Raw genomic sequence first — 16195 nt, 5'->3', positions numbered from 1 at the left:
AGGCTAACGTGACAATAATGACAAGTCATGACATGGCTCTTCTGTTTTGTTTTGATACAGGATTTGTTGAGAAATATTTTGAATACACATACATGTTCATAAATGTGCATGTGAATTTTCTTTGCTAACACTAGCTAGCTGGCTAACATGCAGTAACCAGACAGGATTTGTGAGTTATAATGATAAATGTTCATATTTAAACTGACATCATTCCTGAAAGGATTTTAGGTTATATTCGTAAACAGGATTCAGGATTTTTATCGCTAATACTAGCTATCTGGCTAACATGAGGTAACCTTAGAGGAATTTTCATTAGCCAGGAAGCTAACATGACAGAACCTGACAAGATTTTGGGTTCTATTCCTAAATATTCAGTCTTTACTCCTAACGACTGCATCATTTTGTTGTATTCATAAATGTTTAGCCTTTTTTAATTTTAACATTAGCTAGCTGGCTAACCTAAGGTAAAATGAGAGTTTTCTAAGAGGATTTTTCATAAATGTTTAGTATTTTGAATGCTAACACTAGCTAGCTGAGGTAATCTGACAGGATGCTGTGAGGATCTGTGCAATTCCTTTCTGAAGGTTCTGTCTTTGGGTTGAGAATCCTGTACCTGAGAGCAACGCCGGTTCTGTGCCAAGGTTTCCGAGAACACACTCTCACATAATCCTTTTTGTTCACGTTCTCCAGGAACTTGACGTACAGGCGCTGGTATCTCATCTTGGCGTCTCCGAAGTAGCCCAGATACTGCAGGTGAGGGAGAGGAGGAGAAGAATATATTTTATTACTCAGCTCAGAGCTGGCAGAAGGCAGAAACAGAGGAGCAAGCAGAAGATGGGAAGATCTCAGAATGATGGAGGAGATCATTAAAGACTCACGTTGCTGGTGGCACAGAACTGCCGCTGACCATCCTTAATCTCAGGTGCAAATTTCTGCAGCAGAGCTTTCTGCACTCTCCAAATCGGAGGAGGCTCGCGTCCTGTCTGCAGAGCCAGCTAAAGGACGAGAGGAGTGAGTGATGAACCGGTGAGGGGGAGAGAAAAAATCTCTTTCTTTTTCTCCACCAGATAGAAGGCAGAGGCAGAGTCAAAGAGGAAGAGAGGAAAATAAAGAGAAGTAAAACAGGGAGATAGTGGACGAAAGAAATGTCGTGAAAAGGAGATGAGTGAGGGTAAAATGAAGGGATAAGAGGAGAGATAGAAGAAGGACAGGAGCAGAGATGGAAGAATGAAGGGAGAAAGAACAAGAGAATGTGGAATAGAAGAAGAAAAGGTGAGAGAGAGAGAAAGATAGAGGAGAGGTTAGAGGAGAGAAAAGAGATAGTGAGGTGAGAGGAAGAAAGAGGGAAAGGATAAAGAAGGGAAAAGATACAGAGAAATAAAATAAGAGCCAGAAAATGAGATGGAGAGATAGAGTACGGTTAGAAAATAAAAGAAAAAGTGCAGAGAGAGGAATAAAGAGAGTAAGAATTGCAAGCGTGTTGAATAAAAATCCAAGAGAGAGAAAAAAATGCAGAAAAAGAGGCAGAAGTAGAGAGAGAGAGAGAGAGAGAGAGAGAGAGACAGAGGGAAGTCAGGAAAGAGAGGAGGAGGTCAAGTACAGCCCATTAAAAGCACACAATGTCACATGCTGGCTAATTTAAATCCCCAGCAGTAATGGATGTTGACAGTAACAGATGTTAACAGATGTTGATGCATGTTTACCTTGAGTGTACCGATGTCCTCCGTGCGAACCACAAACTCATCCCTCTCTCTGAAAATGCCCTCACCGCCACTCTCGCTGTCCTCCTCCTCGCTCTCTCCAGCGATGGCCGCGTTGTCCTGCTTCTTAGCCAGGTGGAGGGAGGTGATCTGAGGAACGGGGGCATCCTCGGGGGTTGGGGGCGAGGGAGGTGACGGGTGGGGTAACTCCATGGGCAGGGGAGGGGAGGAGGATGGTGGAGGAGTGGCAGATGGAGGGAGTGTTGGAGGAGGAGGAGATGGGGAGGGGAGAGCTGGAGGAGAAGGGCTCGGAGGGAGAGACTGATGGAGCAGTGGAGCTTGATAAGGCTGAGGCTGAGGTGGTGGTGGTTGTTGTGGTTGTGGCTGTGGGCTGTCCTCCTCTGGTGCAGGAAGAGGAGAGGGAATAGAGAGAAGAGGAGGAGGAAGAGGTGATGGAGAGGAAGAGGTGGGAGGAGAGGGAGAAAGAGATGGAGGAGACGGTGGTGCAGGAGCAAGAGGAGGAACGGATGAAGAATCTGGTTAAAGGAAAGAAGAGTTACAGATACAGCAGAAGGTTAATGCGAGTCCAGACATGCAAACAACAACAAGATAAAAGGTTTCTGGATATAATAACACTGCTTATAAACTTCTTATAACATATTATAACCACAAGGCTGTGGAATTCTCAAACCAGAAGGCATGGATTAATTCTCCATAACCGAGCGACTCTGACAGTAGATGTTATCGTTTCTATAGCAACAGCTCATTTAGAGGGATTTTTCCTTATAGAACAGACACTCCACAAAATTTCACCAAATTCTATTTTAAATATTTACATTTTTTTTATTTGAAGGTGTGGGGAGAAGAGGAAGCTATACAAAAAAAATTATTTTTCAACCTAATTGTTGTGATAATTCCATTTTTGTTGAACATGTATAGAAGGAGTCTCCAGTCTCGGTGCTTTGTAACAGTCTGAGGTAAAGCTGTAAGTTTGCAGAAAGTTTAATTCTAAACATATAATTACTGTGTGAACTGAAACAGATGCTGATTATTTTCCACTTATGCTGCTTTATATTTTTAACTCAAATATAATTTAATTTATTGTTACCAGACACTTCAGCTGATGTGGGGCTGATCATCCAGGCTCAGTCTTTGAACTCCAGACTTGAACCCACAAACTGCTGCACACATAAAGAGCACAAATCCAAAACATCTGCACTTACCATCAACGTTAGAAGCATCAGTGACACAGAACTCCTCTGTCTCTTCAGCATCATCCTCTTTCTCCATGTCCTCTCCTCCACTCTGAACTATATTCTCTTCTTCGCCTCCATCTTCATCATCGTCTACTTTCTGCAGTCTCTCCTCCTCTAGCTCCTCCGGTCCCTCGTCCTCTATGGGTTCATCTTCCTCCTCTGGAGTACGTGCTCTCTCCTGCATGTTCATCTCAGTGTGTGTATGAAGCTCATGGGCCATCATGCGAGTCTCGAGCTCTGGGAAAGTCTCTGAATCAGCAGGTGGTGGAGGTGTATTTAGGGGTGGAGCCTGTGAAGCAGGTGGAGATGGTGTGGGAGGGGGCGGAAGGGCAGCCAGGCTGTGGGGTGTGTCATAAAGGGCGGAGATGGCTGAGGAGATGCTCTTCTGGAGGTCCTGGTTCTTGCTCACAGAATCTTCTTCGTCGGAGGAGAAGGATGGCAGTGTCTCCAGGTTTCTCTTGAGTTCCTCGTCTAGGCGTTTGCACGGTGAAGGGCAATTGCTCAACGCGAGACCTCCTTCTCCCTCTGTCTCTCCGAAAGGTGGAGGAGTTGGAGGTGGGGGCGGAGGTGGAGGTGGTGATAAAGGACGAATCCCTCCCTTCACAGAGGGCTCATCTACTGGGCTGGATCCGTCCAAGTGGAGCGGTCCGGACGGAGGCTTCTTCTCAGTTTTTAGAAAGTCCAGAAAGGAGGTGATGAAGCCAGATTTCAGCTCTGATGGCTTGTCCTCAGTCTGAGAAAGAAAGGAATCAAGGGAGGAAGCAAAGGAAGAACTGATTCAGTGAAAAAGATACATGGATTCATGAAATGATACATACTGAGAAAACAGGAAGAATTTCTCACAGTTTAGTCACAGTCATAGCTCCACATGCTAATAAAATCCACTGATCTGAAAAGAGATACATCTAACTAATCATTCCTCCAAGACAAGATCTTTTCATACTGCCACTAGTTGAGGAGTGGAGTAACTAAACTACTCCATTTACCAGATCTAAGAGACTCGACAGATTCATGTAGCACCAGAGGAAAGAACCAATCGAGCTCTTCTGCTCTAGCAGCCGCAGAAGGCTTCAAACTTCTTATCTCTTAAGAACAGAGGAAATGTTGGATAGTTGCACCACTGAGAAATTTTTAATTGAATTTTAGATCAGAAAGTCCATTACAGTCAGATGCAAATCAGAACCTCCACCAACTAGCACCTAGCAACTGCTTTCATACTTTATATTATTTGTACAATGTTTTAGTGTGTGCAGGATTAACTGCATATATATAGCTTTGATTTCTGATTAAAGATACAGGCTAGATCTTCACTGACTGACCGCAGAATCTTATGCAACAGTGCAGAGTGATTTTTGCCCAATTACAGCATGTTTTTGACGTGATTACTGGCTTCTTTTGTGCCACACTGTCATCTAGTTCTAGCTTATCGTTGAGTGCTGCACTTTTCCTCTGCCTGCTCTCTCACTCTTTCACCAATCTTCCCTTCTTACACAGAATGAGACTGGTGAGGTTCTCTCTGCAGTGAGGTTTGAGCAGTTTCCACTCCCTGGTTGGTGGATCAGCAATGTCCACCAGCGCCCAAAACAGACCCTACATGAAATCTTTAGTCATGATTTTCACAGCTATCTTGCAGGGTAAATGTCAGAATAATTAACGGTTTCATTTGATTTTTTATCTATAATGGCTGATTCAAAGGCAACCGTGTCCTGCTTAAGGCATTCAGTAATATAAGAATACCTGTGCATACAGTACTATGCAAGGAAATGTTTTAGAAATGTTATTTTCCTAAGAATAATTTCTACTTAAAAAAACAACAATAGGGCATTAAATGGTTCATTTCATAGAGGCGACAAAAATGTGTGTAATTCAGAAATCTCACAAAATTGGTGGAGTCTGAATACTTTTGCATGATGCTGTATGTTAGGTGTGTCTAACGGGAGGTAGTACAGCAGGGGGGCTGGATGGCGGTTACTATGAATGAGTAACCATGGCAACAGCTACCCTGGCAACAGCCAGCTCTCTCCCCTTCTTTTATTGCATTTTTTTAAGGACAGATAGATCATGGCAGGCTGTCAATCATCTCACACTCAGACTGTACTGCGCCCTCTAGTGGAACTAAATGCACCAGCACACCGAGGACAATGCATTCCCTCTCAGATAAACACACTGGGTCGTCTTGCCTGTAAAATCTTTTTTAGAGTAGTCCTGTCCGGCATATATTCATAAATTATTGTGATTCTTTCTTACAGCATTATTTCATGTGCATCATGAATTTTTTATTAACAAATGTTTAAAAAATAAAGATGCGCCTTACTGAGCTGGACAGTTTTTGCATTGTGGCCCATGCCTCTGGTGTCAACTGTTCATCCATGTCTCTCTCCCATGACATCTGGGGAAAATCCACAGATATCTCCACATTACATATGCAATAACTAAAGATATCCACATTACACCCCCTGTTTTTTCTTCCTTCCTTCTCTTCTGAGGTTACCTGTTGCTGAGGCAACAAGAGCAATTTCACAAGTACAATTGTACACAAAGGCATGGAGCGAGGGATCCTATGATTAAAGTTTCAGCATTTTGGACCTTTAGAAAAGATCAGAAAACACAAATTCTCCATGTGCATACACACAGAGCATGAAAATATATTTTTTCAAAAATACGTTTAAGAAAACTATAATGTTCTGCATGCATATAATATTTTTTATTTATTTATTTATTTTTTTACCAAAAAAAAAGAGGAATAATGCATCTTGAAATAGTCAAGCGAGCAAGAGAAGACAAATCATTTCTGTGAATAATTTTTAGCACTGCAGTAATAAAAGAAATTAATTTATGCTATGTTATGAAACCCTTCTTGCACAAAATGGTAAATGACTTATGCAGATAAGGGTTCATGACACTAATTTAGTGCTAACAAACATCTGATATATGGCATACAATATAGTATGATACAGTTTAATATCTCCACCCCATTTTGACAACAAATAATGCGATAGATCTCGTTTATATTTTCCACAGGGTTCATCATGTTAAGATTATAATTTACTGAAATTTTACTTGAAAGTTTACAATTTGAAAACCGATCATTTACTTTGTAAAGCAGTAATAAATATTAATTACTGCGAGTATATTTTTCCTTCTGATATTTCGTAACGATTTTCTTTCCATTTTTTACCTCTTCGTCCTTCTGTTTCATCTTATCCTGACCACAGTTCAGATCGGTTCTGTTCATGTCCAGTGCAGACGTGGGTCCAGGACTCAGACCAAGAGATGGTGCAGATCCCACTGAGCCATCAGACAGAACTGGGTCTGTGCTCGATAAGGAGTCTGTCCTCAGGAGGGATTCAGATGAAGGCATGGAGGGAAGAGGAAGCTTTATCTAGAAGTGGGGAAACAGGTTTACGGTATATTATGATTAAATAATCTGATATGTTAAATCTTAACACAAAGCATTTTGTTTCACTCACCTTAATAGGTTTGATGGGCTCCTGGTACTGCTGTTGAGGCTGATGTTGTTGTTGGATTTGTGTTTGCTGTTGATGTAAGTGCTGATGGTGTTGTGTATGTAGGTGCTGCTGTTGGTGCATGTGTTGCTGCTGTGGGTGAAGGTGCTGCTGTGGCTGTGAATGATGGTGCAGATGATGTTGCGGTAAGTGCTGCTGTTGTATATGTTGCTGCTGTAGTTGTTGTTGGTGATGGAGATGGGGTGCTTGTTGGTGAGGCTGTTGGTAATTTTGTCCTTTGTTAATGTCTCTATGCATCTCCAACATCAGATCATCTTTCCTGCCACGCCCCCTTCCACGTCCACGACCCCTTCGGCTCTCCCCAGCACCATGCCCCATCAGCCCCCTGCAATAAGGAGGTTCTGGAAGTGGACGAATGCGAGGTCTTCCCCTAGGCCTAGGAGGGCCTTCTCTTTTTGGCTTGGTGGGCTTTCGACCTCTCTTCTTTGGCCCATCATGGGGAAGGAGCTGTGGAGGAGGTCCAAGTGATGAGTACCCTGAGGGGTTGCAGAAGTCCAAGTCACCCATTAGGGGACTTAGCCCACCAACCCCTGAACCACCACTGGACTTTCTGCAGCTAGACACCAGATCAGGAAGCAAATCCGGGAGCCGCCTACTGTTCAGTCGGATGTCAGCAGGAACATCAGCTTTATCTTCATCATCTTCAAATTCATATTCTTGGGCATAGGTTTTCTTTGACTGTGGCTGGGCATTGGGGTCCCTCCGCTGTTTAAGAAGGTGGAAGGAGCTGGTCTTCAGCAGTTTTTTAGGTCTAGAGGAACAGAAGATGGGCGAGATCAGCCCACCTGTACCAGATACACTGCCTACGCCAGAATTTCCCATAATTTTGGTTCCTGTTCCATCTACATTAGACCCTGTTACACCCATTCCCATGCCTGGTGCCTGAGACTGAATCAGGCCCAGTTGCTCTGTATTCACAGTAGATGGGAGTTCATGAGTTTTCAATGAGTCCAAATCTAGATGCATGGTTCCACTGTCAGATTCAGAAAGACTGTGACAGTACTGCCCATAACCCTGGTCACCATGGTGGCCCATCATATCATATCCACCTGCCCCTCCACCTGCCTTAACTGACTCTATTCCATCTTGAACATTTACCCGTGCTTCAGACACAATATCCTGATCTCCCTGTCCTGTACCTCCTACACCAGCACAGCTTGGTTTGTAGTCCTCAGAACAAAACATGTCCTCCATTGCTGGAAAAAATGATCGATCCTCATCTTGGAGAAGTGAGTCAGGAAAACAAATGGAGGTCAGTGGCATAAACCTCTGCTGCTGCTGCTGTTGATTCTGTCCCTGATTCTGTGTAGTTTTCACCACAGAACTTTCAGTGTCAAACTGGTTATCTTTAAGTTGATCTAGCTGTGGCTGGGAAATTTGAGGTTCTGGTTCCCTGGGCTGGGCCTGGGGTTGAATTGGTCCAGTGTTGGTTGGCATGTGGCGAGAGTGCTGGTGGGAGTGCTGGTGATGTCGGTGGGGCTGTGGTTGGTGGTGGGAATGAGGGTGTCCATGGTGAGAAGCCATATGATGCAGATGTGAAGGGGCTGACATGTTCAAATTTGACTCATTCAGGAAATCATGGAGTTCAGAAGGTGTTTGTTGGGGATGGTGGGTCTGGTGATGTGGAGGCATTCTATGCTGCTGTTGAAGCTGTTGCTGTGGTCTTTGATGGTCATTAGCACCTCCATCTCCACCAACAATTCTCTCAGTGGGTCCTGCGCCATCACGACTGTTTGTTCTAGAGAGTGATCGTTCAAGCATTTCGAGTTGTGAGACTGAATTCTGACTTGACTGGCTTTGGTTTCTCTGTGCCTCACATCCATAGTGGGACTCCATAGACTGGGATTGGAGTTGGAGTTGAAGCTGAGAGGCCTGTGACTGGGTTTCCACACTCCCACCACTTCCAGTTCCAAGGCCCCCACTTGGTCCCATTAAGGCCTGCTGACTCATAGGGTGTGGTGTTGGTTGGGGGACCTGTTGAGTGTCCATCTTGCTATGTGTGGAATGAGAAAGGACAGACTGTAGAAGATGAGTTTGCTGAGATTGCTGAGTCTGGTCAGGTGGTGAATCCATGTGGGAAAGAGAAGTTTGGGACCTTTGCTGCTGCAAATCTGGAGGTTTTCGTATGTAAGGGAGCTCTGATGAATCAGTAGCTTTCTTGACCTCTACATGAGCGTGAGACAAGGAATGGGGATGAGAGTGCTGTGGATGCTGTGAGTGCTGTGTGTGTGAAGAATGTGAAGAGTGATGTTGGTGTGTCTGGTGGCCATAGGAGTCCCCTCTTCCATAATGGACCACTGAGCCAAGGGAGTCATGTTGGTGAGTGTGCGGAGCATGCTGGTGAGAGTGAGGGATTGAATCGATTCCCCCTCGTCCTCCACTTGCCCCAGCACCTGATACTGTCCTATCTATTTTTGTTTGCTGCTTCTTTAGAGATATTTCCAGTTGACTTTCTTGGCTAGTTCCTGGACCAGTTCCTTGTCCAGCAGTGTTTACTGTTCCTGGTCCACTATTATTATTGGCATTATTGGTGCGAATGACACTTTGTAGTTGGTAGCGTTCCTCAGATGCCTTGTTCAGTTCATAGGCAGACATTCCCTTTGTTTCTTCCCTACTCTGTGACATAGATTGTGGCTGTGCTGATGGCTGCTGGGAATTTACCTGTGATGGCTGTTGCTGAGAGTGGTGCTGAGATGAATGAGGGGCTGGGCTTTGGGAGTGCAAAAGGTGCTGTATTAAAAAATCATCATCATCTTCATCCTCCTCTTGGGATCGTTCAATGCCAAGCATATCAGTCTCTGACTTGCTCTTGTGTGGTGCAGAATGATAAGGCTGTGCCTGTTGTGGTGCTGCCCGTGTGTCTGAGTAACCCTGTGGAGAAGCTAAAAAATTAGGAGAAAGAACTGAGGATAGGTACTTATTACTCCCAGTTCCTCCTGGAGACTGTGCAGGATGAGTGGGTGCAGGGGAGTGCAGTCCAGGTCTAATGATTGCGGAGTTAATTGAAGGTGAACGACTGGAATCAGGAAGGTGGTATGATCCTCCAGCCCCTCCACCTGCAACACTGTTACTGCTATTAGCTGTCGAATTACCACCTGTTGAGCCAGTTCCACTACTTGTCGAACCTGTACCACCTCCAGATCCAATTAGGGCAGGTGAATGTCCCGTACCATCGTAGCCCATTGAAGGACTTCCTGCTCCTCCAAGTGAGGGTGGTAAAGAACCATATCCTGATTCAGATCCATATACCCCATCCCCTGAAAATGAACGTCCTGTCGCTCCAAGACCCCCAAACCCTTTTCCTGATCCACCAGGACCAGAGCTAATTTCCTGTGCCTGTGGAGAACTGAACCCCCCATAAGGCTGGGAGAGGTGGGATGGTGGAGGTTGACTTGGTGAATATGATTGTGAGTGTTGTTGTGGTGGGGTTTGGCCAGAGAGGCAAGAGGTGGGTTTAACAGGAGCCACAGGAGAGCCGTACGTGGAAAGGCAGGGTTTAGGAGGAGGCTGTTGCGTTGAAGAGGAGGAAACAGGGAGTGGTGGAGGAGGTGGCGGAGGGGGTTGTGGTGCAGATTGGGGAGGAGGTTGTTGCCTCGAAGGAGCAGAGGAGGCGCTAGATGAAGCAGTCGGGTTAGAAGAAGTGGAGGAGGATGAAGTAGTAGAGGAAGCTGAAGGAGGTGTGTGAGGAGTTCTAGATGAGGAAGAGCTAGAGGACGAGTAGCCACTGCTTGAACTAGAGCTCTTTCCTGATTTCCCAATACCACCACCAGACACAGCTGATGAGGATGTTGAGGAAGTGCTATATGCAGGCTGTACAATGGGGCGGTACACTTGGTCTGATCGAGGTGAGGGCTTGGGGTCAGACGATGGGCTTTGGTCACCAAGGGGGCTACAGTTCATTCCACCATGCCGATGGTGCGAGATTTGCTGATAGCCTGATGCTCCACAGCTAAGATAATGTTGCAGGGGATGTGATGTGGACGAGGGTATCTGGGACGGTGCAGGGGAAGGTCTCTGGAAGTGCTTAATCACACTGTCTTGCCGTGGAATTGCTCTTTCCTGTGGGATAGGTGGTTGTGAGGGTGCAGGTGTTGAAGAGAATACAGAAGCATTGTACAGATGGGAGGACTGCTCTTGAAGTTGGGAGGAGAGCAAGTTAAATTGAGGGGGAGGTAAGTGGCGGGCAGAGGATGATGTAGATGCTTGAGGCTGAGAACCACTTGAAGGCTCCTGTGCTCCTCTGTATGCTGCTGCACTTTGTGAGGAGAGAAGACGGTCAAAGCCCAGGCTGGATTGGGACGGTGTTTTGATGTGTAGCAAAGGATCATGGGGTGATAGCAGGCCATTTGAGGTAGGGCTGAATGTAGGCGTATCCTGGAGAGACAGTGAAGGTGTCACACCAGAAAATGAACGGCCAGAGAAGGAGGCAGGGTGCTGGTATGCTGACAGGGCCGAGGAAGATGGGAATGAACCAGATCCAGGCAAAGCACTGGAGATGAAAAGCTCAGCTGGGGCAGGGGTATGCATTGCTACAAATAGGGAGACAGATAAAACCAAATCAACCAGGTTACAATGATATCTGTATAAATATTCGTTTGCATTCCATTCCATATACATTTTCTGTATAACAGAAAAATTAAAAATTGTTGGATGCTTACCAGTCTGCCATGATGGGGTACGGAATTGAGAAAGGAGAGAGGAGGCAGATGGGGGAGGCTGTGGACCTCGGGATTCCAAAGCAGAGATCAGGTTCATGACTGATGCGTCAGGCCCTGAGGGGCTAGCATGGTGTAACCCAGCATCAAACAAACCCGAAAGACCTATTAAAAGAAGCCATATAGATTTATATACCGACTTGCTAAAAGCATGAAACCCTGTCAATCAGAGTGAAATATCAATAGCAGCTAAAATTGAAAACCATCAAACCATCAAAAAAATAAAGGAAATAAAACAGCAATCAGCTTGTTTCAACATGAACATACCAACACATTTTAAATAGCTGAACATATATTTACAAAATATTTTTTTTTTAAATGTAGAAGATTCCATTGACCTCACCTAAGCTCCGCCCTGCCGCCCCCCATGCCCCGGCCTGTCCAGAGCTGCCTGGGTGGTGATTAGTAGCATAGCCTTGCAGGGGGTGTGGTGTGGCATAAGCTTGACGATGGAGTAATTCGGAATCCGGATGGGAGGATCTGGAGCTCCCATACATCAGACTGACAACACGGGTGAAATAAGAAACAGAAGAAAAGCAGAGTGAGATTAGCAGAGAGGGGAATTCAAACAAAAGAACTTCTCACTGTTTGCATACGATTATTCCTTAAGATCTACCTCGTGTAACTGTGAATACTGTTATGTGTTAATACCTCAACCAGTGACATGATACAGAGTACAGATCTTCTGAGCCGTATGCTTCATAAATCCCGGTAAAGGATATCGGCCGATCTAGCTATACATTATACCCTCTCAGTAGAGCCACACACACACACAGATTAACTGTTTAATCAGCCTATCCACTTCCATATCCTTCCCTCTACCAAACAGCCTCAGGACCTAACTCTATCCAGTCTCCACTACAACAATGCACATGCTCATTATCCTCGTACACACTCAATCCTTCAGGCTAAGAATGTCAAAACCTTAGCCCTGTTTTCAACATCTCCAGTGCACCATTAAATACTTGCCCCTGGATTTCGTTCCCCCACATATCAATAATCAAATGTTCCATACAATTCCAGAACATTTACTCTGCTATACTGCTATACTGAACAATCATATTTTTTAATTGAATGCACATTTTGGGAGATAACAAAAAGAACTGGTAAAACCTTCAGTACTATAAACTATAAAAATGCCAAACTGCAGCCCTACCTCTGAAACAAAACCAAAGCCATGCTATGATTGTGCACTTTTATCTGTTTCTCCACATTCTCTGTATTTCTTCCTCTGCTGTAAACGTAAACGCAGCCATTCACCCCGATTGGACACGGCTCGGCCAATCGGCCTTCTTTTGGCATCTCTACGCTCCGTTGTTCCTTTTTATAAGAGCAGGCAGTTGAGCTGACAATAGCGGTTAGGATGTTGCTGAGGTGAGACAGAGCTCTCATTGATAAAAGCTCTCTTGTGACTGAATTGCCTTGGTAACCCCCTTCCTCAACAGGCTCTTAATGGGAGTACAGCTCTGTTAGCATGGCTCGCTCCGCTCCGAGGCCAATGTGGGAAGCCGCAGACGCCACACACAGAGCGAGCACGTGGTGAGGGGGTGGGCGTCATTCAATACCAGCATCAGTACGCAGAAGCAGTCTATCTTTTATCATTTCATCCTACAGTTTGTGAAATTAAGCCAATAAAATATCACAATAACCAATTATAGCCAAAGACACGTACATTCAATATTCTGTGAATAGAAAACCATTTCCTGTAAATGCAAAAAAACTCATTTCTATTATTATCCACTTGGCTTCTGTGCACAAAGTAGGAATGACCAAAGCTCAGGCTCACGCAGGGGATAGCGTCTGAGAGCTTGTCCATGTCGCTTAAACGCACCTTTGTCTCAGGAGTAGGGTTCTTGTGTAATTAGCTGGAAAAAAGCTCTAATGAACTGAGTTAAATGGTTAAATGCACAAACAAAAGATCTCACTCATGTTCAGCCTCTCTGGTTTATCCAATAACCACATAAATCAGTGTGGCTGCAGAGTTCTGGGTGGTGTTGGTGATCAATAACACAAACTCCCAACATAAGACATTAAATCTGGGATTTTTAGAGATTAACATTTAAAATGTAAAATAAACAGGAAGGCTTTGAACAATTACCCACTTTATCAGGAAAAGCAAAAGTACTTGATTGTGGAAGGAAGAACAAATCCAAATTTTCAAAGGGCTCACCAAAATGTAATAAGATGACCAGCCGGTCAGATGCTTCCCCAGCAACAAAATACGTTTCTCATCAGCATTCATATACATTCAAATAATTCTTCTTCAAAGACTGAGATCTCTTCCAAGATCAAGGAGACTGTCGTGGTATCACGGTCCTTAAGACTGACGTGGGGTTTGATTGAAATCAGACCTTAATTAGGTGTTAATCCCAACGAGATGAACCAGAGACCAAGAAAGAGTAAGAGATGGATCCCTGGAGAAACAAGAGAAATTGATGGACGTCTCGCTATACACACACTCTGGATCTGTGCTTTCCTTCCTTTCACATCTTTTAGTTCATTTTCAAACCATTTCCCTTCATTTCCCTGTCTTGGTATTCCTCTACCATGGTTCAGTTGCTCTTCAGGTGATTCCATGCACGTTTGCTCTTCTCCAGTTCTCATTCTCTCTCTCTCTCTCTCACATACATACTTCTCCAGAGGGTAATCATCACCCAAGTCAGCCCTTGTTCAAGGATTCACTGTTCTAGTGTACTCTCTGCATTACACCTTTCTTCTTCAGTCTCCAGCTCCACTTGTTTCTAAGCTTCAACACCTTTGGCCCACACCTTTATCCAATCATTTCCTCCATGTCTCCTCCAGCTTCAAAGGAACCAAAGAAATAATACATTTCAAGCTGATGAGCAGTGTGTGAGAGGAAGAGAGCGAGAGAGAATGTATGAGTATGAGAAAGCAGGAAGAGATCAATTAGAATATGAAGGTTTATGAAATTCACTGTAAAGACATGCTCCTAATTTAATGGAGTGCGATCCCTCCTCACAGGTGCAACATGTTTACTGGCTGATGGGAAAATCAACCGAAATCATTAATCTCCATTACAAACCATCAGTGTGTGGTGGGTCTGTGGAACCCTGTACATCTCTCTATGGCCCGGACGCCCCATCAGGCAGAACTGACCTGTGATCTTAATATCACAAAATCAACAGAATGGGAATCAGGTGAGTGTAAAGGTGTCTTTACAACCCCAAATCCTGCATCACTGTGTGGAAACACTATGGTGCTGTGGAATTATCAGGTTAAAGTTGTATCTCTGCAGGAGGTTAATTCACAAGCGTCGCTGACATATTTGAATAAGTGCTAGAAAAATCCACTGTCAGAGACCTGCAGCCTGGAAATGATTTCACTTCATTTCATATTCATTTAAAACATCAGCATGTTTCATCACGGCCTAATGGAGGGACACGCATAGTCCCACACCAGCACTCTCGCTCTGAACTAATATTAATTCAAAACAAAAGCAATTACAATTTCTCCCCCCAAAACTAAAAGAGGAGCAATTCAATTTCACTTCATTTCATTTTGCTCGGATGATGTTCTCCGGCGGCGCCGAGGCTGCAGTGCTGAGGTTTGTCCGGCGTCTTATGAGTCAGAATTGCTCATTAAGGATCCTGGGTGCCATCAATCCCTCCTGTAGTGTGCAGAGATGCCCTTGACTCAGAAAGGCAATCATAAACTATCCACCAGCCCAGGAGCAATCACTACCACCAGGCAGAGTCTACAGTAGGGAGTAAAAGGTGTGTGTGTGTGTGTGTGTGGTCTCACCTGGTCCCACCACCATGGTATCATACAACACATCGACCCACTACGCTGAAATATGTCCATGTGATAAAGTACTATTCAGATGGGGTTTAACTTGATCACATGACAATAACATGTCTGTAATCTGTGCTAGAAACTCCATAATTTCCCTAAGACCCCGGAATCGTCCCTGCTCGGACATGTCCTCTTAAACACTGTCTGTCTTTCATCGGTCTGTCAATAAACTGTCGGTTTCAGCAGATAGAAAAGAGAAAAGAGCGAGTGCTTCCTGTAACGTCTTTAAACAGAGGAATCATCTCTGAAGCTGTTTTCCCACAGGATATAACACAATCTTTACCAACATGTCACTTCTGACAGGAAAAACATTACCTAGACTTATTTCTACTTTTCCTTTTATACAGAAGCTAGAAATACGGAGTAATTTTCTGTAAAATTTGGACTAAAATCCCAGAGATACTCTGGAAATAATTACATTATACATCTCCAGGTGTAAAACTGATCCGGAATAGGGCTTAAGGAGTTACGCTTTAAACACGCTCCACATTAACAATTTCTAGATTTTCGGAGGCAGGAGTGACATTCTGAATTCTGCCAAAAAAATAAATGTTTCTAGAAACTGAGACTGGAATAGAACCTTCATTACTCTTGCGGTTAAATTTAGAAGCACATCTGGGATAATAAAGAAATAGATTTACTCTGAACCAACATGTCTCACTGTAACCTCAGCGGCAAAATGGTTTCTGACATAAAACAGGGAAATGTTCTGCTCTCACTGTTACTACATCAACACAACACCTACACCTGACCTCCACCAACACCTGAGCCATGACGGGGGGAGGTGGGAATTAATACTTAAAGGAGACAGGCTTCAGAAGTACATTAAACACTGCAGACTTTATTCCAACAGAACTTTATTCCAACAGAACTTTTTTACATGTTTAATTTGTCAAGGAGCAATTTGTGAGTTATTAGCTTATTTATATCTGCAGGTAAAGTGAAACAAAAACAATAATAAACTACTAGCAACCTTAAACACACACACACACACAAACACACACACACACACACAAACACACATACTACTACTATAGAATAAATAATATTAAAGTATATAATTGGTTAAAAGATGATGCACATGACTTATTTATAAAATAGAAACTCAGTAAACGGAAATGGTTGATCATGTACGGGTTTATTTTTTATTTTGGAGAAAGTTACCTATATTAAATGATTAAATT

The 16195-nt window shown here is 44.0% G+C and overlaps 1 protein-coding gene across 3 annotated transcripts in view; it reads right to left on the bottom strand.

Moving 5' to 3' along the window:
* Positions 1–16195, bottom strand: part of prr12b (proline rich 12b) — a 29277-nt gene that overhangs the window by 9463 nt on the left and 3619 nt on the right. For 2 of the 3 annotated variants that reach the window (XM_058408988.1, XM_058408997.1), the window contains exons 2-10: positions 11542–11699; positions 11142–11303; positions 6427–11012; positions 6135–6338; positions 5271–5345; positions 2924–3689; positions 1704–2236; positions 879–995; positions 614–747 (exon numbers count right to left, since the gene is read on the bottom strand). In XM_058408988.1, coding sequence (XP_058264971.1) covers positions 614–747; positions 879–995; positions 1704–2236; positions 2924–3689; positions 5271–5345; positions 6135–6338; positions 6427–11012; positions 11142–11303; positions 11542–11699 — 6735 coding nt within the window. The remainder of the gene's footprint in view (positions 1–613; positions 748–878; positions 996–1703; positions 2237–2923; positions 3690–5270; positions 5346–6134; positions 6339–6426; positions 11013–11141; positions 11304–11541; positions 11700–16195) is intronic. The other variant, XM_058408996.1, reaches the window with a different exon arrangement.

The sequence above is a fragment of the Hemibagrus wyckioides genome, linkage group LG02 (genome assembly GCF_019097595.1).
Source record: "Hemibagrus wyckioides isolate EC202008001 linkage group LG02, SWU_Hwy_1.0, whole genome shotgun sequence".
NCBI classification, from domain to species: Eukaryota; Metazoa; Chordata; class Actinopteri; order Siluriformes; family Bagridae; genus Hemibagrus; species Hemibagrus wyckioides.
Note: the sequence above shows the minus strand (reverse complement) of the source record. Positions and strands in the feature narration are given on the sequence as shown.